The sequence below is a fragment of the Nuphar pumila genome, chromosome 14 (assembly GCF_984573655.1).
Source record: "Nuphar pumila chromosome 14, dmNupPumi1.hap1.1, whole genome shotgun sequence".
Lineage (NCBI taxonomy): Eukaryota > Viridiplantae > Streptophyta > Magnoliopsida > Nymphaeales > Nymphaeaceae > Nuphar > Nuphar pumila.
Genome location: NC_143262.1, coordinates 5,662,726 through 5,688,133, shown reverse-complemented (window position 1 = coordinate 5,688,133; position 25,408 = coordinate 5,662,726). Strand labels below are relative to the sequence as shown.

At 39.4% G+C, this 25,408-nt stretch overlaps 2 protein-coding genes across 2 annotated transcripts; one reads left to right on the top strand and one right to left on the bottom strand.

Moving 5' to 3' along the window:
* The first annotated feature begins 347 nt into the window (after positions 1-347).
* On the top strand, positions 348-5,693 carry LOC149816164 (triacylglycerol lipase OBL1-like). The gene is made up of 5 exons (XM_089988060.1): positions 348-663; positions 2,313-2,509; positions 3,064-3,097; positions 4,476-5,098; positions 5,359-5,693. The coding sequence occupies exons 1-5, from the start codon at positions 348-350 to the stop codon at positions 5,614-5,616; spliced, it is 1,428 nt and encodes a 475-aa protein (XP_089844186.1). The 3' UTR covers positions 5,617-5,693.
* A 12,180-nt stretch (positions 5,694-17,873) lies between these two features.
* Positions 17,874-24,612, bottom strand: EMB2745 (Tetratricopeptide repeat (TPR)-like superfamily protein). Its single transcript, XM_089988059.1, has 5 exons — positions 24,566-24,612; positions 24,310-24,474; positions 23,171-23,180; positions 18,756-21,601; positions 17,874-18,673 (listed from the first exon to the last, which is right to left on the bottom strand). The coding sequence occupies exons 1-4, from the start codon at positions 24,610-24,612 to the stop codon at positions 19,061-19,063; spliced, it is 2,763 nt and encodes a 920-aa protein (XP_089844185.1). The 3' UTR covers positions 17,874-18,673; positions 18,756-19,060.
* Positions 24,613-25,408: the final 796 nt, after the last annotated feature.

Sequence of the window (25,408 nt, the reverse complement as noted above, 5' to 3'; positions counted from 1 at the left end):
AAGGCATTGCTGATGCTCATTTTCCCACAACTGGAATCCGATCCATTTACCCTATATATTTCACAGGGAGATACTGTTTTGGCTGTATAATTAAAGTCATGACCTATCTTTTTCTTGATAAGGTTCTCTAGGTCATTTTCATCAATATATATATATATATATATAAAGAGAGAGAAGACAACTTAGTCCTACAAGTAAATGGGACCAACTATCAAGTTTCCAAGCAGCTGCACAAAAAGAGAACTTGAAACTTGTAGGGTTGTCATTGGCACCTATATAAGTAGCTTAGCAGGCAATTGAGAGTTGAGACCCTTACACTGCAAGGTCTGCTGCTAGCATAAGCATCAATGGCTACCATGGCTAATGGCAGATTGCAACACAACAAAGACTTCCTCATCGTCAGTCTTGAAGATGGAGGTTTATTGGACCTCTTTCGTCTCCTCCTCTCTAAACAGGTCTTCGCGAACAGGTTGATACATTCCCCTGAAGGAACTACACTAGAGTTTGCTCGCCGTTGGCTGCTCTTCGTGTCCATCCTTGTCCAGATTATCCTTATGCTTATTAAGGGTCCGTTGTCTTGGATTGGAGCTGCCCTTGAGTTTGCACTCAACCTTTTGCCAGAGAATGGCGGCCTCCTTGGTCTCCTTGTGAACATTCTCAAGGGTAAAGAAGAGATTGATGCATTTCTTTGTTTATAGTTTTCTTTTTCCCTCTTGATCACATCTTATTGCACATGCATGGTGCATCTCATGATAATCTTTTGTTTGGTTTTGTTTTTTCTCTTTTCTTTCGAGTAACGTAACATGGTAATCTTTTTTTGGAATATTTTGTATACCATGAATAACATGAAAGATTTGATCAGATCTAAACATCAGGCAAAGTTGATGTTATGAGGTACAATGAACTACAAGGCCGCATGGTCGAAGCTTGGTGTAGTCCCCGGTGGGCAGGGGGACCTCAAGGGTTTTACCAACCGGAGGCCAGGGTTTTTCTCTTGAATTATCAAAAAAAAAATGCATGGTTCATCATGAAATCTAATCTCATAATTTATCTTGGTGTTTATGAGAAAGTGCACGTCCATATAATTAACACCAACAACACTTTCTCAACCCTTTTGTCGTGCTTAATTCTTCCGATCAATGAATAAATTTCCTCCTTCCTTTCAAAAGAAAAATAACGCCATCAAAACTCTAGCTTTCTCCAAAACATCCAAGAAAGAACAAAGATCCACCAATGGACGTCGTAGCTTGAACTTGGTGTAAAAGAAATAAAAAGTATCTGTTTCCGTGTTCGATCCCTTTCTTGGCTTGATCATTTTGCTGTGTGCATAAAAGTTTAGGGTACCTCCTACAGATATCTCTCTCGTTAAGCAGACAAAAGGCATGGGGAATTCGTTACACCTACACTTTTCTGTTTCCAATTCCAGGGCTAGTAGGAATGCAACTCCTCTGGTAGGCGATCAGATCTTAGAAGATTTGTAACAACAAAGCTATATATGTCCATAATCAAAGCATATACCGTTCGAGTCCAAAGTGGTTTAACCTCAATGGAGTTTTATCCTATAGGTAAAACCAAGTGATGGTAAACAAAGTTCCTTTATATACCCCGGGGGCAAGGGTCCTAACCTTGGAGTTTTACTCTGCCGGCACCACGACCGTAATAAGTATGACAGGCTGAGCCAGCGCAGCCAGGTCTTCGTGCCGGGTGCAGTTTCTTCTGATTACAAATTCGAAAAAAGAAAAACAAAGTTCCTTTATATAGTAGGCGTACGAAGTTGACAATTTTATGTAGTTGGTGTTTGAAAAATTAGCAAGGCAGAGCACTATATTTGTGTTTGTGTCTAAAAGGAGACCGTGCTAACCAGTGATCAAGCACTCAACACCTGCTAGCATTAGATAACACATAAGTGGAAAGTTTGACGTTCACAATTTATGTCTAAGGAAGAAGGTGCTGATAAATGGACACTCAATTGTCATCGGCACTACAATGACACGTACGCTTGGCATTCTCTCTTAAAAAAATAACACGTAAGCTTGGCACATGCAAAACAAAACTCTCAAAACCCCAACGGCAAGATTTTACCTTTTGTCTTTCGAGTGACCATCATCTTCCATGGGGAATTTATTGAGATTTAAACTGTGCAGGAATGCTGTATTTTTTTATATTTACATAGATAAACCGCCCCAGGATCAGAGATCTAGTCGTGCTGGCTTTGCCTGCCGGCCATACTTACGGTCACTGTTCTGGCAGCGTAAAACTCCATGGGCTTACCGCTTGTCCCCAGTGAATTTATTGAGATTTAAATTGTGCAGGCAATGTTGTATTTCCAGATAGGAAATCTCCAAATTTCAAGACTGCAATTGGGCACTTGGATGGCCGAACAGATTTGGGGAGCTACCAAAAGGGGAGTGCAGACAGCATGTCCAATGCATCCATATCTATCATGGCTGCCAAAATTGCATACGAGAATGAAGCATTCATTCATGATGTGGTAAAAAATCAATGGCAGGTATGTCAAGCGTTAAACCATGGTCATTTAGAGGAATTGAGATCAGGTGCAATATGATTTCATACTTTAAGTGTGCTGCTGCACCTGATCACCCACCATCTTCTGTTGAGCCCCACAACTGGCAGGCTGTACCCCAAAGATATGCAATCACATTGCACCTGATCTTCTCCCCATTTCGATTATGAGCATAGTTGTTGCATTCTATATGAGGACAAATTTTAATGCAACTCACATGATTTGGTCTCATTTAGTTAAACTCTCTGATTCAGACTCCATTTATGCAAACATTTTGTCGATCTATTCAGACCATAATCCATATGTTCATTTTCACGTGTAACCTAGTTTTACCTTGTGGACCTAAGTCAGCATACATGGCAGATGCTGGTTGACCTAGCTTCCTATCATGAAGTATAATTTCCAGCCCACTAGGTTTTGCTATACCTGGTTTCAAATAGGTTAATTAAATTTTTGTGTCCAAATATAAAATAAACCAAGACAATGGTATTTATAATTATATCCTTGTAGTTCACATGGATCTCTCATTTCTCTTTCAGATGGAGTTCGTGGAGTTCTTCAACTGTTGGAACCGTAAGCACAATTCTCTTGCCCCTGTATTAATATTGTAGCTTAATTGTAGAAAAATGTCCAATTCTCATAGATATCCCATACAATTGCAAGTCAATCCTTGTGGTCTATATATGAACATAAAGCACAGTACCAAGATTTTGGTCAAATGACCATGTTCGTATATAGAGTCGGACCAAAACATGGCTAGCCTTATGCATGTGGTCATCGCGTTGACCAAGGGGCTTGATAAGCCTAGGTCTTTAACTTGACCGAGTCATTCCTAAAAGAAGCCTTCACCAAGTCTTGTATTGCCCCAGCCCCCAAAATGTCCGTAGACCTGATCTTATCTCAGCCTAGAACAAGTTGCAGTCTCAAGTTGAAAGATCAGTTCTATTACAAAATGAGATAAACCTATTGTTTGCTGGTAGATGGTCAAATCTCTTGTTCGCAATGTTGATTGGATCAAGTGTCACTTGGTGCAGCTAATTTTAAAACTTTGTGCTAGGGGCCACATAGTCTCGGTCTCATGAATAAGAATTTTCCTTTATAACCACGAGCTTGAGTTATCATATGGACTCCCCTCTTTAACAAGTCAAAGCAGGTCACTCTCTATGGGTCAAAGAGAGGTGTGGTTGTGTGTTCAGGTCCGAACATTTATAAAGTGTTTGGCCCATTTTATTGCCCGGGGGGGCATTACAACGAGGCCCCACTACTCTTTACTAAGGGGGGCGCCCCCTTGTTTTATATGGAGCAGCCACTACGTGGCTTCACCTAGTGGAGCAGAGCACTTTATACTTAAGTTTATAAAGTGCTCTGCCCCCAACACTGGATCTGCTTTCTGAGGGCGGCCACGGTTTTACACTGCCGGATTAGGGATGGCAGTGGACCGTGGAAAGCGGGGCCCCACCCCGCCTCGCCTCGTTTGGACCGGGGATGAAGGGTATGAAAGATGGATGGAAGCAAGGACGAAGGTTAAAATCCATCCCTGTTCGGGGATGGAGACGGGGATATTGGACTTACACTTTTTCATTCTCTGCCCGTCCCCGCCACGATCCCCACCCCAAGTCCTTCTAAAGGATGGCAATAGACTATGGGGAAACAGAGCCCCGCTCCACCTCATCCCCATCTGAACCGGGGATGGAGGACAAGAAACGGGGATGAAGGCGGGGGTGGAGGTTAAAATTCATCCCCGTGCGGGGATGGAGGTTATAATCTTGAGACGGGGCGGGGGACAGGGGTGGAGACCCTATCCCCCGCCCCGGTCCATTGTCATCCCTAGTCACTTGTAAAGTAGCCAACAATGCATCATCCTTATCACCAAATTCATTACAACACAAAAAATCAGGGCTTGAATTCTTGAAATTCCTAAAACACCTTTTATTTTCGATGTCTTTTTCAGTGTCTCAACAGCGCGCATCGACTGAAGCATTCATCTTCTGCGACAGACCGACCGATGCCGAGCTGATCGTGGTCGCCTTCCGCGGCACTGAGCCTTTCGATGCCTATGACTGGTGCACTGACTTCAGCTTCTCTTGGTACGAGATACCACCCATGGGGAAGGTCCACGGTGGGTTCCTGAGAGCCCTTGGCGTGGACCCTCATCTTGACTCGGTGCGACCCGCTGTTTCAAATGACGAAAGTGACCATCCATTGGCCTACTATGCTATTAGGGACAAGCTGGTGGCATTGTTGGAAGAGCACAAGAATGCGAGGTTTATCATCACGGGCCACAGCCTGGGTGGGGCCCTGGCCATCCTCTTCCCAGCGGTGCTGGTGCTGAAGAAGGAGGAGCACCTGATGAAGAAGCTGGCTGGGGTGTACACCTTCGGGCAGCCAAGGGTTGGGGACAAGCGCTTTGGCGATTACATGGAGAAGGTGCTATTGAAAGCAGGTGATGCACCTAGGTACTTTAGGTTCGTCTATTGCAATGACATCGTGCCCAGGATTCCCTATGATGATAGGACGTTGCAATTTAAGCATTTTGGTCTCTGTGTCTACTACAATAGCATCTACCAAGCACAGGTCTCTCTCTCTCTCTCTCTCTCTCTCTCTCTCTCTCTCTCTCTCTCTATATATATATATATATATATATATATATATATATATATATATATATATATATATATATATATATATATATATATACCATCAAATAGCTTTGCATGTGTAATGATTTAGCTTTTCTGTTTGTTCATCTTTTTAGTATCACTTGTGAACTTTCTAAGCAGATGACATGTTTGGACATGAAACAAATTGTGACAAATTGCTTTCTTGTGTTGCAGATTATGAGAGAGGAACCGAACAAGAATTATTTTTCGCTGATATATGTTATCCCCAAGTACTTAAATGCTGCGTGGGAGCTCTTCCGGGGCCTCTTCATTGGATCCGTGGAAGCAAAGGAGTATAGGGAAGGATGGTTTGAACTGATGGCTAGAAATTTTGGGTTGGTCGTCCCTGGGTTACCCCCTCATGGCCCTAGAGATTATGTCAACTCTACCAGACTTGGCCCACTCAACATCGAAAAACCCAAGCTAACCTAAGACTGCACGTTTGATTGGACCCGAATCAAAGATCCTACGATCTCATATCGGTTGATTTCTAGCCCAAATCCCCCTCCTCCTCCCCTTCTCCCTCGTACTAAAAACCCATGAATTAGTGTTTTTTGAGGATATCATATCTAAGGATCTAAGATTATCCTCTGTTGGGATGTCAGATTTGGCATGGGTCCCATGCCTTGATCCCTGTGTCCGTGGATCTCTGGTTGAGATATGTGGTAATCAACACACCATAAATCCTTCCAAGGATAATAGAAAAAGGCGTTAGTGATGAGAGAAGCTGCAAACTTTTAGAAATCCTTTGTACATTTAATATCAAATCCTGAAAATGTTGATGTATCTTCGCTCTTGTCACTTCAACTTTGTAATGTTTTCATTTATTGAATTTAGTTCTGGAATGTTATAACCTAGTGTATGTTCTTTAAAAGGATTTTGCTATACCTTTTTTAAAAGATGCCACTAATAAGATGTCTTGATGGCATTATACTGGTTGTGAAAATTACTCAGGTAGTTATGTTGGTCACTAAAACATTTTCCCAGCAAGCATCACACCTGATAATCCTATAGTTGTTGGTCACACTAGATGTTTTGATGTCCAACTTTAACTAGATTCAAGAAAAAAGCATTCTCATGTGAGAATCACAACTTCAAATCCCATGGGCATCACCCCTTGTGCAAGCCCAAGTGTTGTGACTCCTTGGGGACAAGGGGTAAGTCCATGGAGTTTTACGCTGCCAGGACAGCGACGGTAAGTAGGACAGGTAAAGCCAGCGCAGCTAGGTTTTTGTTCCCGAGGGTACATATAAAACAATCATGTATTTATGATTTGCAATCACAATCATAATCAAAGGAACGAAGCTGGGAAAATCCAAGAATCGCATGGCGTTGCGAATATGCATTTTTTTAAAGTTGTGAATATGCTCTTAATATCAACTTTCACTAGAAACTAAAGAAATGGTCAATATTGAAATAAGGTAAGATGGGGTGAACAATCTTCTTGAAAATATTTTATTTGAAGAAATGAATAGACAAACATGTGGAGAGAGCTGGGAGATGCAAATAGTTTGATTAGTTACGATCATCTAGCTCTTATAACCAGAGATGACAGTGGACCAGGGCAGGTTTGATTTTAACCTTCATCCCCGTTTCATGTTCTCCATCCTCGCTTCCATCCTCACACGGGTTTTGATTTTAACCTCCATCCCTGTTTCTTGTCTTACATCCCCGGTTCAAACTGGGCGAGGCGCGGTGAGGCCCTGTTTCCCTTCAGTCTACTCCCATCCCTAAAGAAGGATTGGGGATGAGACGGGGCGAGCCAAGGCAGGGATAGGGATGGGGACGGTGCGGAACAAGGGAAAGCGTAGGTCCATCCCTGCCTTCATCCCCACACGGGTTTTGATTTTAACTATCACCCCTGTTTCATGTCCTCCATCCCCGGTCCAAACGGGGCGAGGCGGGGCGGGGCCCATTTTCCCCCGGTCCACTGTCATCCCTACCTATAATTGTGCTTATTTTTTCAATTATGCATAATAATATGATGGAGGCCACCACCCCGGAGGTCCCCCATGTGGCAAGTGGGGGTGGTTGCGAGGGTGCTGACATAAAGGCACCAAATTAAACCCCACTGGTGTTTCGTAGCTTTCAGAGGTGGGCCACGTAAGGCAGGGTGGTCATGGGGCTTCACTCAAGATTTTCCTAGCTTAGGTGAGGGTTCCTCGTTATAAAATTAATAATATTATGGAAGCATAATCCCTCATCATTCTTTATTCAGAAAAAAGAAAAAACACTTTTAAGCGTCCAACCTAAACAAGAAAAGATTGATTTAAGTTTTAGTTTGGGCTGAAGAGTCGGTCAATTTAAACAATTGAACAAGGATTTTGAGCTTACTATACAAGAAGAAAAGACTTGATCAACTTCCATTTTGGGCTGCAGTATCAAATTATGTTTAATATAAAATGAAAGATGAAGTGAACAATTTCTTGTGGACTTGAACGTAGTGATTCAATTATTTATAGTATTTTTAGTTCTATAACAAAATGATTGTATTACCCCTGAGAATAATTGTATTCCTTAGCATATCTACAAAATACAACAATATTTCTTCTATGCCCACCAGCTCGTTTGTAGGTACATTTACAAGTATTTACGATGATTTTACCTTTCCGTCAGAGACGGTCTTACAACTAGCATTGTAGTGTATCTTGCGATACTCCTTTTCTAGAAATGACACTCAATTTAAAAGGAATTTTACATGATCTTTCACATTACCAAATGTGAAGATCGTTAAGTACGATAAGGATCGGTGAGATCGATAATCAAGGATAACTATATCTCGATGTTATCCTCAAGGGCCAATGTGAAGGACGATAAGGATGCTATCAACAACAAATGAGAAGACAACGATGCTATCAAGAATGTTATGCGGTTATCATTTGTTATCGACGTCCAACTGGTCATTGTAAGTCTTTTTTCTCCAAGTTGCATGTATTATATATATATATATATATATATATCGGTTGTACCCAGTGGTTAAGTGAATTGAATCAAAAGGTTATACAATAAATATTTTCTAGTTTCTTTGGTCTTAACTTTCTTTCATGGTATCAAAGCGAGCAAGTGACGTCTCAACATGATGGATAGCGAAATTGAAAGTATATCAAGTCAGAACCCTTAAAAAATGAAGAGTTTATTTTTTCTCTATCCTATAGACAATCCAGGCATGGCACTAGTATCGCAACCATTGATCGATGACAACTACACCAGAAGGTATCGTGCCATGACCATGGCACTGTCTGCAAAAAATAAATTTAGTTTCGTAGATGAATCCATCAAAAAATCGAATTCTCTCACAAAATCTATTGTCGCATAGGAACTATGCAATAACATAGTATTATCATGGCTACTCAACTCATTGCATCATAATTTGTCCTCAAACGTCATCTATGTTGAAACTACGGTCGAAGTATGGACCGAACTTCGCGAACGATTCTCTCAATCAAATGCCCAGCGCATATATCAGATTCAACAAGAGATCATTAATCTCAAACAGATGCAAACCTTTATGGCAGCCTACTATACAAAGATGAAAGGTCTATGGGATGAGCTATCCACATACATGACTATTCTGCCCTGTACATGCGGAACGAAAAAAGTCATCCATGAACAACAAGATCAGGAAAGACTTGTGCAGTTTTTAATGGATTTGAATGAGAGTTATAGTGTCATAAAGAGCCAACTACTCTTGATGATACCGTTGTCAAATATATCCAAGGCTTTTGCACTACTCGTGCAAGAAGAAAGACAATGTGACCTCAAGATCATGACTAATTAATCAAGAACCAGTGGCGGCAATCATAAAAGGTTTTAATGCTCAAACTAGTGCAGATCCTAATAAAAATTAGCAAAATCGTGTTCGCCCAAAGTACTATCACTGTGAAAAACTAAGCCATGTAAAGGTCAAATGCTTACACCTCCACGGTTTTTTTAATCCATCTGGTGCCCCGCTAATGGCCATCAATGGAGTAAGGCCAACGCAAGTTTTGTGGCTTCCGAAGGCAACAAGTCTATGTTTGTCCAAAGCCCTCAACAACTTACCCAGGAACAACTTAAATAATTGTATACTTGATTAGTTTAAATATGCATTATGTGAATTTCTAACTCATTGTTCTATGGGTGATGTTTCGCCTATACATGACCCACCTACACCAGCTACGCATACACATCACGAGACAATGCCAGATGCAGGGTCTTCTCAATGTGACACACGACTATTAATACAAATAGTGTATATCGATAGTCGACTGTAAGTATTTCATTGTCATTTATCCAATACTTATCTTATAAATAGTATATATTGACAATCGATTGTTAATGTATATCAATTCATGTGCAGTGTGAGGTTTGAGCAGCAAGAAGTAATACGAGAAATTAGGAAGTCACTACTGCAGCATCTTCCAGGATCGGTAGCGCAGTGGAAAGAGTACCTGACGGAAGTGTTGGACATATTAATGTCCTCATTCATGGTATGCAATCATTTATCATAACTAATGTATTTCATATTTATGTGTGTTAACTTTCTGAAAGTATTTTTAGGCTTTTCATTGCTTTGCGACTGCGAACGAGAATAAATATGCAAGGGTAGTGTGGCAAAAAGTGGTTGTCAATCGATTTGCTGACATGTTGCACAATATGAAGACTGCAGCAAAAAAAGTAGTTGGTGGGATAGATGATCCACTGTAGTGGAAAGGCCATGAGCCTTCTACTATCAGAAGAGATTATTGGGAGGGCATGTAAGACAAGTGGGAGAGCAATGAATTTTAAAATCGCTTAGCAAAGGTTGCACAAAACCGAGCGAAGATGCCTGATGCCCATCTACACACAGGTGGATCTAGGACTTTTGGGAGCCACCAGAATAAAATGGTAACTCATCAATATATATATATATATATATATATATATATATATATATATATATATATTGTCAAATTTGTAAGTATTTATGTATACTTATTAAACGATTTTTTTATCATTTAGCATTGCAGAAATCAGAAAAGGGAGACATTGTGTCTTACAAGGATGTGTTTGTTGAAACACATAAACATAAGAGCATGGGAGATTTTATATCAGAGAAGGCTAGAGCGACATCAGTATGTATTTATTGTATTAATAAACATTGTAATATACAAGTTACTATGAATTACGTTATCATAAATATTATAATTTTTAATTATTAATTTATATTATAATCATTACTTTGTAGGAGTTATACGAGCAGCAAATGGTACAATGATATGGTGATGACTTCACTCAGCATCGGCCTTTTGATCCTGCAGCATGGGTGACTACAACTGGTGAACCCAAAAAGGATCGTGTGTTCAGGTTTGGGAGTAACATGAACACCACACTAGTCGTTGTCTCCTGCAGCCACGGCTCTCAAAGTTCTCCCGCCAACATCAACTCCCAACGTCTGATTGATCATGCTATGTCTTGGGATGGTGTCTGTCAGCGTCTTGAGGACAAAATACAGTACTTTTAAAATGAAACCATTCTCAACATTTTTCGTAATGAGTTGTGCAATTTTTTTCAGGACAGGAAAACTTCGTCTGCATTCAACATGAGCTCCAGTGCCTATCAGGTATAAAGGTTCATGTCATTTGTTTCATATCGTTAGATTTCAAGCTAGTATATGCATGATTGAATACATATATGCACGATTGTCTCACTATGAATTTTTTGACACCTTATAACATATATATGCATGATTGATTCACTATATAATTTTTATGACACCCTTATAACATATATATGCATGATTGATTCACTATATAATTTTTATGACACCCTTATAATACATATACGCATGATTGAATCACTATGAAAGTTTTTTTACAACCTTACAACACATATATGCATGATTTTATCGCTATAAAATTTTCTTAGTGCCTTATAACACATATATGCATGATTTAATCACTATAAAAGTTTTTTGAAAACCTTAGAACACATATAAGCATGCTTTCATCACTATGACAACCTTAGAACACATATGAGCCTAATATTAGCATATATGAAAGTTTTTTAATGCCTTATAACACATATATGCATGATTGAATCACTATAAGATTTTTTTACTGTCTTAGAACATGATACACATGATTGAATCACATATAAAGTTTTTTTACTGCTTTAGAACACATATGAACATGATTGAATCACTACAACATTTTTTTACTGCCTTAGAACATGATACGCATGATTGAATCACATATAAAGTTTTTTTACTGCCTTAAAATACATATGAGCATGATTGAATCACTATGAAAATTTTTTGACTGTAACACATATGAGCATGATATTAGCATATATGAAAGTTTTTTGATTGCCTTATAACACATATATGCATGATTGAATCAATATGAAAGTTGTTTGACAACCTTAGAACACATATATACATGATTGAATCAATATGAAAGTTTTTTGACAACCTTAGAACACATATATGCATGATTGAATCACTATGAAAGTTTTTTGACAACCTTAGAACACATACAAGCATGCTTTCATCACTATAAAATTATTTTACTGCCTTAGAACACACATATGCATGATTGAATTACTATAAAATTTTCCTTAGAACACATTTATCCATGATTGAATTAATATGAAAGTTTTTTTACTGCTTTAGAACACATATAAGTATGATTGAATCACTATGAAAGTTTTTTGACAACATTAAAACACATATAAGCATAATTTCATCACTATGAAAGTTTTTTGACTGTCTTGTAACACATATATGCATGATTGTGATACATAACGCATTTATTTCACAGCCTTATAAATCATATATGCATGCGTGAATCACTGTGACATTCTTTGACAACCTTAGAACACATATCTGGATGATTGAATCACTATAATTTTTTTTCCAGTCTTAGAACACATATTTAAATTATGTTAATGTCCTTCAGTTTATTGTTATTCTATGTGTCATTCAGCCATTTACTTTGTTGCATTAGATTAGGTGCATTGCATATAATTTATTTCATTATATTTTATTTATAAATACTAACATTTTTGTTCTCTTGTAGGATGCTGGAGATGATCAGTGTAGAGAAACTGACGGAGGCATGGAGGGAGGGGCAGATCGAGAAAATAAAGAGGATAATGCCCAAAATCTTGGCGAGGATTAGATTCATTTGTTTAATTTGTTTGACATACTTATAACTAATTATAACTTGGCAAGGACTGTATTTGGTTGTTAAAGTTTGCTTAACTTAGAACTTGTGTTAAATTTGTTTCACGTGTATATGTATTTTTTATATATACTTTATTTTTTATAAGCAAGTTATATGAATTACATAACAAGAAATTTTTCTCAAGTTTCATAATATTTCAAAAAAAAATATTTTTTTTTTAAATTAGCGACGGATAATATCCATCTCCAATCGGTGGTTTGCGATGGATACGTATCTATCGTTAAATAATAGCGACGAATTAAATTCTGTCGCATAACCAAATCAGACTCTATTTAGCGACAGACATGATTTGTCGCTAATCCGTCTTTACTTAGCGATGGATTGGCGACAGATAAATTCTGCCGCATATTAGTGACTAGGGTTATGCGACAGACGCTATTCGTCGCTAATCCATCACAAAATTCATTGTTAACATCTTTAGCCACGGATAAAGTCTGTCGCTAATACGCATTTTTCTTGTAGTGTATGAGTTATGGGTAGTTTTATGTGTTTTGAGATTTTATAGGCAAAGTTGGTATTTGCATAGTGTAATAGGAGTCACATGAGCATGGAAAAAATATTAATATGAGTTTATTATGTAAGTTATTCATGCTTTTACATCATATAATATAATGGATATAGTGGGTCATGTAGTGGACTTTATTGATGTGATCTTCAAGTTTTGTTAGGTAGAAAATTAATTTTGAATCATTTGACTCTCATATAAGCAGGTCTTTTAAGAGCTTCAAAAATCAATGTCCCATAATATGCAAAAATTTCAAGACAAAAAAATCATATTTTTATATTGAAATAACACGATCCGAGATTTAATCCTTAGCAAATTAACCATGATGAACACATCTATGTGGATAGATTGCGTTGACAAAGCTTGAACCTATGATTTTCAATTCGATAGGTTTGTGCCTTCAATAGCACTAAATATATAGAGAGAGAGAGTCACTAGAATATGAAAACTGAAAATATGAGAAGTAATGTGTGAACCGCAATTTTCATGGATTTTTTATTTATTTATTTCTCTTGAATCTAACCACATGGATGTGATCTACATTTTTGGTTGTATAAGAACCTACTCTTGAATCATTCTATTTTGATGCATAAACAAGATTTTTTAAGGCTTTAAAATCAATGAGTCATAATCTTCATGAATATTCAAGCAATCAAAAATCATATTTTTCATCAAAAATAAACAATCCAATGGTTGATTCCTAGTGAATTCACCATGCTAAGCACATCCACATGATTGGATTTGCAAAAAAATAGTGTTGGAAATGCCCATATTTCTAGTTTTCATATTCTAGTGACTATATATATATATATATATATATATATATATATATATATATATATAAGGCCACTAGGATATGAGAAATAGATCATGAATCAAGATTTTCATGGGTTTTTCTCATTTTTTTCTTATGTCTAACTGTACATATATATGTAATCTACATGCTTGGTTTTATATGATTGTGATGCATATACAGGATTTTTCAAGGCTTGAAAATTCGACAGCTCAGAATTATCATAAATATTTCTGTAAAAAAAATTATCATAAATATGCAAGCATCCAAAAATCAGGGCTTTTTTGTAAAAAAATTATGATGCAACAGTTGATTATTAGCAAATGAGCCATGCTGAACGCATCTGTAGGGTCAGATTAAAAAAAAAAACATCAAAAATGCTTAATTCACACTCTACTTCTCATGTTTCCAGTTCTCATATATTCTAGTGGCATATATACCACTAAATAACTATGCATGTATAATGGCTTTACTGTTTTGTTCATCTTTTTATTATCACTTGACAACTTTGTAAAACAGAGGCTTGACATAAAGCAAATTGTGAGAGTTGCTTTCTTTTATTGCAGATTATGAGAGAGAAACCGAAGAATAACCATTTTTCACTGGGGCTCATCCGTGGCCTCTTCATTGGATCCGTGAAAGGGAAGGATGGTATGAACTGATGGGTAGATATTTTGGGATGGCCGTCCCTGGGTTACACCCCCCCCCCCCCCCCAAGGCCCTAGAGATTATGTCTACTCTACCAGATTGAGCCCACTCAACTTTGAGAAACCCAAGCTAACCTAACAGTGCGAGTTTGATTGGACCCAGATCCGATATGGTTGAATTTGGGTTGACCCCTTCTCCTCTAATACTAGAAATCCATGGATTAGTAGTACTATTTTGAATATCCTGCCAATGTAAGTTCCCATACAGCAAGTGAGATATCATAAATAATGATCTAAGATCCTCTATTTGATGTCAATTCAATAAGGAGATGTCTCGATGACATTAATGGCCGTGGAAATTACTCAGGTTGGTCACCCAGATGGTTTCAGATATAATGAAAGCATTTTCCCAGTGGACACTCAGTTGAGAATCCAAATGCTATAGTTGCTGGTCACAGGGTAATTAATCTTATGACCAACTTTCACTGGATTCAAGAGAAAAGCATTCTCAAGTGAGAATCACAATCGCAACCTGAACTCATAAAAATCCATGTGTTTATGATTTGCAATCACAAACCGAAATCACAGGAAGCTGAGAAAATCCAAGAATCGCAAGGTGTTGGAAACATGCCCTCAATATTAACTTTTGAGAAACTATAAGAAATAGTCAATATTCACATATTTTATTTGAACAGAATAGACCGACCTATCGAGAGAGATTAAGACGATATGTGAATAGTCTGATTGGTTACCATCATCTGGCTCTTATGACTGTACTTATTTGTTTAATTATACTTAATAATATTGTGGGGACCGAATCCAACATCATTCCTTATCCCAAAAAAAAAAAAAAAAACACTTTCAAGTGTCCAAACTATACAAGAAAAGACAGAATCAATTTTTAGTTTGGGCTGAAGAGTCGGTCAATTTAAACAATTGACCAATCCTTGTGAACAGCACTTTTTGAGCTTCCAACCTATACAAGAAGAAGAGACTTGATCAAATTCCATTTTGAGCTGCAGTATCAAAATCATATTGAAATAAAATAAAGATGAAGTGAACAATTTCCTGTGGACTTCAAAGGCGTGATTCAATTATTTTTTAGTAGTTTTAGTTGTATCGATGCGTATTGCAGATTCAGATAAGTATTGAGGCTGCTGACAATTTGATTAGTGCAAAAATTAGTTCCTAGAGCACATCAGTTTATTAAGATAATATAATGTAAAAGAAGAATGCATTTTTCATCGTCATGGCATGTCTTAGACACGTGGGCAAAACTTTAAGATTTTTATTTTTTTATTCCTTTATATCTAAAGCTAAACCACGTATAAAGGCAAAATTTTGATATTTACATTAAGAAACTACCCCAAGATCAGATACCTAACCGCGCTGCTTTGCCTGCTGTACTTAGGGTTGCCGTCCTGGCAGCCTAAAACTCTGTTGGCTTACCCCTTGCCCTCAAGGAGTCATCACACTTCAGCTTGCAGAAGAGGCGACGCTCATGGGATTTGAACATAAACCATCTGCTTAGGTCTCATCCCACAAGGGGTGGGTCGTGTCGGCGGGTTAGCGGGTCAGCATACCTCAACACGAACCCGACCTGTTTATTAAACAGGTCGGCTGTGGCAAACATGAACCTGACCCATTTATTAAACGGGTAACCCGACACGACCCGGTTAACCCGTTTAATAAACGGGTTGGCGGGCGGGTCGGGAAAACGGGTTGGCGGGCGGGTTGGTGGGTCGGGTAAACGGGTTGACCCGCCCGCCTAACCCGTTTATTAAACGGGTCAGCCGGGTTGGCATACCCCTAACACGAACCCGGCCCGTTTAATAAACGGGTTAGGCAGGTTGACCAGTTATGACACAAACCCATTTAAGCCAAACCCGAACCCGCCTAAGAGACAGGTTGGCGGGTCGGGTTGGCCGGTCATGTCAGGTTTTGCCACCACTACGTCAAACCCCTTTGGGGCTGTATAAAAGACAATTACTATAGATATTTAAAGGTTGTAATTGTGCACCCTTTTAGGAGCCATTTGATTCTTGGGACAAATCCATAGCGGGGACACCATGGTCTCTGCGGGGTTGTCCTGCATTTGGACCGTGGGGATAGGGTATGGATTCAAATGTGCCAGATCCGAAACAGCCAAATACATGGAGTCGGATCCTGATGCATCTGAAACAGCCAAAAAGTGCAAAACCTCATCATGGATCCGACCCATTTGCATCCCTAAGATAGGGACACCAGAGGATCAATGCGCACACCCACTGGCGTGTTTTCCATTGAAAGCATGGGGTGTCTGGATCTTGCATTCTAGACAGACACTGGTGCGTTGGGGCGGTGTTTGTCCTGCTAATCAAAGAATGCTCCTATTCTCTGTGTGGCTTGAAAGAATGTAGCCATCATATTGGGTTAATAGGAACCCAAGTGCTTATGATTGCAGACTTCACTAGGGATAGCACTCGGTGTGATTCAAACCCGAGACCCTTTGGTTATGATAGTTCAACCTAACCATCAAGCTATCTCGTTCCACCCTGGAGTAGGGATGTCAGTGGACCAGGGCGGGTTACAAGGTCTCCACCCCCGCCCTGTCTCAAAATCCAGACCTTCATCCCCGCACAGGTTTTGATTTTAACCTCAACCATCCCCGGTCCAAACAGGGCGAGGCGTGGCGGGACTCTGTTTCCACTCAGGTCCATTACCATCCCCAAAGAAGGATTGGGGACGGGACGGAGCGGAGCAAGGCGGGAATCAGTACAGGGACGGGGCGGGTGGGGGAAAACGTAAGTCCATCCCCACCTCCATCCCCGTTTCATGTCCTTCATCCCCGATCCAAATGGAGTGAGGCGGAGCGGGGCCCATTTTTCCCCTATCGACTGCCATCCTTACCCTGGAGAGTTGAGTGCAATTTCTTGTTCTCTACAATCTTGTAAAGGCATACAATTAATAAGCATGAGATAAGGTTCATTTGAAGGTTGGTTCAAGCATTGGCTCATATCAGTCTCCTTCAACAGCATGATGGCCCAGTCAAATTTACAAGTTACACTGTATACAAAGCCTTTCTCATCAACAACCTCAATTCAAGGGAACTTTAAGGGCGCATTTTGCTCCACCCGTAGAAACAGGATTTGCATGAAATAGAAGTCCCATGAAAGTCTCTCTCACAAGAAAGTGATTTCCAAAAGGGGGGGAGGTGTGACGCGAGTTTCGTGTGAAACCCTTTGTTTAGAGTAAAAAATGGTGCATGTTCCACCCACTCTTCCCCGCTTGGCGTTTGTTTTAGGCCAGGCAAAAAAGAGCACCCCTTTCATGGCGTTTGTCCTGGACTGGCCTGCCGCACCCCTGGCACGTCCTGTGCAGATGCGTTGCAAAGCATCACACAGGACACACTGGACGCCATGCACCACACATGTCAAGGATATTTATCAGCAGAACTAACTACTAGTAAATGTGATGCCCATTCACCAGCAGAATTGACACGGAAAATTCTGGGCCCTACGCCGTTACTTGCATGACTGATCAAATAACTAAATCTTACAACATCACTCTAAACATTATCATATCAAGAATTAAATTAAATTGTCACAACATTACTCAACCAAACTTTCGTTTTTTAGTATAAGGTTTCCATGCATGTGTAATGAAAGTCATAATAAGTGCTTGTGCATCACAGTGTTTTACAATTTCTAACATTTTTCACAAAGGAGTGGCTCCTTCCCAAGATTTCTTGTTGGATTCAGCTTTAATCAGGGCTACAAGTTCAAGATAAGGCCGCTCGAGGATGAGCGCGATTGATTCTCAGCAACCAGCATCTGTGATCCAATCACTGAGACTCCCTATTTTTATGTTCTGGCACATCTTGCCCATTATCCTCCAATGTTGACTGCATATTTGCATGCAGGCACATCTCTGCCTCAACCTGCAAAGGAAATTGGCAATACATGCTCCACCTATTATCTGGGCACAAGATCACATATTATACACTTGATAAAAGGGTCTATTCCTCAAGTTCTTGCTTTTGTAATAGCTCCGTAGAACAGGCCTTGCCATTAAACCAGAGGGATTTTTGGTTTCTGGTTGGATGAACAATAGCTACGTCTTGGGATAGTTCAGAAATGTATTTAAACAAAGAAATTGAATTTCAGAATGCTTCAAACTGTTGCATTCACATAAAAAACAATGTTATGCACAAAGAAAAATAGCAGAGAGAGAGAGAGAGGAGCTGCTTAGTGGCTGGTTATTGGCCCAAGTAAGCCATACAAAAAGGTTTTTCTGTCCAAATAATCGGGCAGTTGATGGCATCATGTTTAGCCATTCGCCAGAAGTTCCAGAGCTAAACCTAGATGCAACAAAATTTAGATATTAGTGACTACTAACTTCAGTAAACTCAAAAATGATGCCAAAAATCAGTTATTCGGTACCTTGTCAGGAGTTTAAATGGTATGGATGATGTTCCTCCAGACAGCATTCATAAGATTGATCAGGATGAGAGCAGCATTACAAGAGCATATAGTTGCTCATGGTGCATTTGATGCATTTCAGATCTGAGATCCGAGGATCTCTAGTCCAACCTCCACCACCTCAACCGTCCTGCAGCTAGATTCTTTTCCTTGTAATGAACCTCAAAGGATGCATCTGTCATTTTCTGCAACATCCGTTCTTTATACAGTAACTAAAACCAGCAAGAGGTTGACAGTGCAAATGCCCCCAAGCTAGTTAAACCAAGTCATCTTATTGATTTAAATCTCTCCCCAGTACTTGGAACAAGTCCATCATTCATCATCTCCATGAGTACATTGACAACCGCTTGCATGTTTCCGTCTTTATGGTTTACTTCCACCAGAACTTTAGATATTTCAGCCTCAGGGAGCATAGAACCGATCAATATGTCATGAATGAGCTCACCACATTCTTTGCTCTTTCCCTCGTTGTAAAGGCCCATGATTAGAGCAATAATGCTTCTCGTATCGGGAATAAAACCATCATTTATTAATTCTCTGTATAAATCAAGAGCCTTTTGTATATTGCCTCCTCTGCAGTGACCATGGATCAGCACATTGTACGCAGTTTCAGTAGGCTGCCAATTTTTTTCAAGCATCTTCTTGAAGAGGCTGTCAGCCTCTTCAATTAATCCCTTCATGCAAAATCCTTTGATCAGTGCAACAACATTCTGTAGATCTGCATCAATACAATGACCAATCAATGTATCATATGTAACTTCATTCTGAACGGGGACATCATATAGCATTTTGAACAGGAGCCTCTTTGCCTCCTTTGTCCTGGCTTGCTTGTTAAGCCCATTGATAATTGTGCTGTAAGTAACAACATCAGGCAGTATTCCTTTCTGAAGCATCTCATCATGAAGATGTAGAGCGCGCATTACATCGCCCTCCTTACAGTAGCCATCAATTAACATCGTGAAGGTAACATGATCAGGAAACAGACCTTCACCCAGCATCTTATCAAAAAGATCATGAGCTTCATTCATTCTCAATTGTTCGCACAGACCCTGGATAAGTGCTGAATATGTAATTGCATCAGGCATGATACCCTTCTCTATAATCTCATTATGCAAGTGAAAAGCTTGTTCCAGCTGACCATTTTTGCAGTAACAACCGATGATTGTACCATATGTCACCACATCCGGCTTCAAACCTTTGTTCGGCAAATCCTGAACAACTTGCAGGGCATCATCCATTCTTCCCTGAAGGCAAAGGCCATTGATAAGAGAATTGTAAGCCACAAGAGAATGTGGGAAGCCATTGTCCTCCATTTCCTTGAGAATAATGTAAGCATCCTCCACATAACCTCGCTTGCAGCAACCATGGATCAGTGTTGCATATGTCATCTCATTTGGTTTAAGTCTTCTTTCCCTCATCTTATCAAAGAAATCCATTGCTTTCTCCAAATTTCCCTTTTTACACATATTATTCATAAGTGCAGTATATGTCACAACATTTGGAAACAAGCCTTTTTGAACCATTTCAGCATGCAAGACAAGAGCTTGGTGAGTATTTCCTTGCCTGCAGTAACCATTAATAAGTGTATTATACGTAACACCATCAGGCGTCAGACCCTTTTCTTTAATTTCATCCAACAATCTCCCAACCTCCTGCATTCTACCATCTCTGCACAAGCCATTGATAAGTGCGTTATATGTAATCAAATTTGGCCTCAGTTCAGTTCCCAACATAAACTCTCGCAACTCAAAAGCCTTACCCACCTTGCCCATTTTACAGTAAGCATCTATAAGAGTATTGAAAGTGACGACAGTTGGTGAACATCCTTTTCTCATCATCTGTTCAAACAAACCTAGAGCTTTGTCCAGCTTCCCATTTAGACAAAATCCTTTGATCAAAATGTTGTATGAATAAACATTTAAGGAGACAGAGTTCCTAATCATGTCATTGTAAATCTTCTCAGCCATAAAAGAATCACCAGAGTTAAACAGTGCATTTAGAATATAGTTGTAAGAGAGAGCCCCAGGCATGAAACCACTTGATTCTGCTAAATTGAGCACCGAAACAGCTTTGGATGCCATGTTACAGCACGCATAGGCCTTGACCAACATGTCAAAAACAGCTGAACTGGAACTGCACATGCTGTAAGTTGATTTCAAAGACTCAAAAACATCGAATCTACTACTATCTTCTCCAGATATGAGTCCTCTCATGATTTGTTCAGCCGATTTATATAGTCTCGATCTGCACAGGATATGGATGACCAAAGCTCTGCAATCGATCACCCTATTGAAGAACTCATGGTCGGTCGCCCATTCGAAGAAACTGAGAGTCAAGCGAGAATCGAACTGGGTCTTCATCAGAAGGTCCATAGCAGCTTGGGGAGTAAAGAAATGAGATAATTGGTGAAGTTGGTGCGGAAATCCTCGGTTACTGAGGAGTATCTTGTGAGCCTTATCGACAACCACGTCCTCCGGAAGCGAGTGAAACGACAAAGAGCAATAGTTTGCGAGGGGATGGACGAGTGCCCTCTGGTAAATATGCTTGGTAGACAAATGGGTTATAGCCATGTTGGTGCTGCACCTAAGGCTGATCGGGGAAGTAAAATATCTTTGAGTAATTTGATCGAACAATTGGTGTGCATTAACAATGATTAGACACCGACACCGGAGATCGACAGAATGATAGATTTTCAGTGAATACAACAGACAAATAGATAATAAACAAACAGAAATTAATGACATAGGAAGAAGGAACAGGCAGAAGGCCACCAATAACGCCAACCATGAAACCAGCAAGCATGGCTTCTGCAAAAATCAGCAAAGAGAAAAGGAAGGGAAAAAAATCACTTGGGGGCGGACCGTTTCCCGCTAATTCCAAAAATGAGCGTCATGTTTCTGAATTTCCTGATGTGCGCCACGGGTTTCTTGGAAACTGCTACATAGGGAAGCAGATCAGGTCATGATGAAAATGAGCGTTTTCGCTCATGCTGACATCGTGGCCATCCGATTTGCATTTTAAAAAGCTCAAAAGTCAAAAAATCCACGTGGCATTCATCCAAAATGCAAACAGACGGCCACGATGTCCGCATGAGCAAAAACGCTCATTTTCAGCATGACCTGATCTGCTTAGAAGCTCAGGTATAACTGGGTCAGATTCGGGTCGGTTTCAGTCGGGTATTGTCAAACCCGATTCTAAATCGAGACTAAAAAGTTAGACCCAAACCCAACCCGATCTTATCAAGTTCGGGTCTGGATTCAGGTAACACTGAAAGTTGTAGACCAATGTAAGTTTATCGGTTCAGGTAGATTACATGTCACATAGGTACGCCCAGGAAGCCCCGTACCCGTGTAGACACAGATGGGTACTGCACGCCTCTCCTCTCCACCACTGCTGGCGGCAGTGATACAGAGAAGACAGAAGAAGAAAGAAAGGAGAGAATGAGTGAAGAAAGAGAAGAGAAGGGGGAGAGACTGTGCCCCCAAGCCCCTTCCCTTTTCTTTTTTGTTAAGAGAGAGACTCTAAGACACCCTTTCACCTTTTATGTAAATGATATAGGATTGGGTTTGGATTATAATCCAATCCAAACTCTTATATTATATAAAATATAACATAGGTTTAGATTGGGATAATTCAAACCCAAACCCATGTGCTACATTTTATATAATATATGGGTTTAGATCTTGGTTCAACCGACACTATATATATATATATATATATATATATATATATATATATATATGAAGGGTGACGGTCCAACAAAAAGGTCAAAAATCTGCAACCGATGATAATCGACGGTGTTCATTCTTTAACTATCGAGTTTTTCATTGATCAGATTTTATATATTGGATTTTTATCATTCATTTAGTGAGCGGCATGTTTTGGATTATGATTTTTTTATGTTTATATATGCCTTTTAAAGCGCTAAAATTAACAGCCCACAATACTTATTACTGTAAAGTTTTAAATGTTGGTGTGTGTGGTTGCACGTTGTGCTTATCCATGAGTAGGCCTGCTCATGAATAAGCTAAGTTCATTTTACAAATCAACCTTTTTATTTAAATTTCAAACTTTAGCTTATCAAATACATTGGACTCATCGATATTCTCTCAACTGTCTGCTGAGCCGAGAGAGATAATCTGAATGCTATATAAACACAAGACTCAGCCCCTATGGTGATATGCAATACAGCATACCGTGAAGCCTTCGAAGTAAACCTTCAAGCTTCAAACTATCCTCTGCTCTTTCTTTTCTCTCTTCACTCTCTGTTGCCGCACCTCAACCTCTCAGTTGTCGCCACCAATTGAGGACATTCCGATGTGCCACCTCAACACTAGTATTAGAGCTAAGGTTCGAGGATGCTCATCAATACCTACGGCCTTCAACCTGCAAAGAAGAAACAAATATACAAAAAAAAAGAAGGGAAAGGTAAGAGCTAGTGCTCTTCTTACTGGTCTTTAAGCTTCCTGTTTTTTTTTTCTCTAAAACTAAGACCTCTATTTATTTTTGTCTGCCTCTGAAAACTCTAATCGAAAAAACAGAGACCTTTGTTTATTTTTGCCTGCCTCTGAAAACCTCAACCAGGAAAACAGAGACCTCTGTTTATTTTGCCTGCCTCTGAAAACCCCAACTAGGAAAATAGAGACCTGTTTGTTTTTATATACTCTCCATCTCTGAAAATCAAACTAGAAAACAAAGTCGATACTTACCTGTTCGTCTTTGTACACCAAAAGAAAACAAAAAGGAGGGAAAACAGAGAGACAGACCGGAAAAAAAAAAAAATAATAATATATAGTTTTTGTCGCCGGAAAGACATTGATCGCCTGTCATTCTTTCCGACAACACCAATCTATTAGAGGTAAAAGGCCTCCTGCCTATTTTACTATTGTTCCCTGACTGGAAAAAAAATCACAAACACAGAATCAAAAAAACAGAAAACAGAGAAAGAGAAAAACCCCAAACCACCAGAAAAATCTGTGTCAAGGAAAACAAACCCAAATAGGAAGTCGGCCCATTGCCGCTGGAGAACGGCCAAAAAATTTTCTGGTTGTTTCATCTTCCAAGGAAGCTCCATCATAGAAAGAGGCCTCAGACCTGTGTCAGAGGGAGCTTGCAACGAAAACATCAAACCCAACCATAGAGTCGGGCTATCGCCGTCGGAGATCGGCCGAAAAAATTGGTTTTCCATTTTTCTGAAGCTTCGGCAAAGAAGAGAGAGAGAAAACTCGACGCCCTTTTGAGTCAGTTTCAACATGTTCGGGGCTTAAATAGCTTAAGGGGTAAAAAGACCCCTTTGTCCCTGGATGTTTTACGTATTTTAAAAAGAGGGTTAAAATAAAATATTCTATAACATGTATACATTTTCAAAAGTATTTGCTAAAAAGGGTCTGCGACTTTGAAATTTCTGAAAAATTAACAAAAATAGTTATATTTCTCATCCAAAGTTCACATTCAATTGTTACTCGAACAATACAACTCATATAAGATGAAAGAGAGTGACAGTGTGGTAGATCACGTTAATAGGATGTTGGTCATGGCTAAAGACCTAGCCATTGCTGAAAATATAATTCCAGATAGAATGCAGGCGTCCACCATACTGAATAGCCTCTCATATTCGTGGAAAATGGTGACCACTGCGTTAAGATTAAATTCAAAGAATTTAAACTTGACTGAGTTGCCTCTGCAATTAGCCATAGAACAAGAACACATGGCTAAGGAAAAGAAGTTCGAATTCATGGTGGTTCAAGACACACCATCTCATAGCTAAGTACCTGTTAAGCAAAGTAACTTTAAAAAGAAGGGTAATGGCAAGTTCCATAAAGGACAAAGTGCAGGTTTAAAACCTCAAGGCCACAAAGGCTCACAAGTCAAGTGCTTCAAGTGCTTCAAGTGCTTCAAGTGCGGTAAGATGGGACACATCCAGAAGAACTGCAGGACAAAATTTCCCAATAACAGGAGCAACTGGAATGGTGGAAGATACAACAATAATTCAAGCAAAAAACATGACGGAAAAGAAGTCATCTGTGTTGTATCTGAATGTAACTTTGTAAATGAAGAACTCTCAGAGTGGTGGGTGGACTCTAGGGCTACTCGACATATAACCAAATCCACCGATGGAGCTGTGGATCTCAAAGAGTTAGGACTAGGCGAGCACAAGGTCTACATGGGCAACAACTCTTATAGTGATGTTCTAGGAGTTAGGTCCTACAGACTAAATGTGGGAGGGACTAGTGTGTTACTAAAAGATGTACTTTATGTCCCTTCAATGAGGAGAAACCTGGTGTCTGTACCAGCTTTGACTGTAAAAAGTTTTGAGGTCTAGTTTGTCCCTGAGAAGGTCACTATGGAAAAACATGGTAGAATCCTATTTGATGGTAAATTTGACAAAGAATGTGGAATGTTTAAATTATCAGAAAATAAAGAGAACTTTTCCTTATATATTGATTGTGCCTTAGTGATTGATGTAAATGCATGACATAAAAGACTTGGGCATATAAGCCTAAAGAAAATGAAAAAATCTGGCACAATAAGGACTAATCTCTAACTTCAATGAATCTCACTTTGAAAAATGTGAATCTTGTATTTTTGGAAAGTTGGCAAGAAAATCGTGTCCA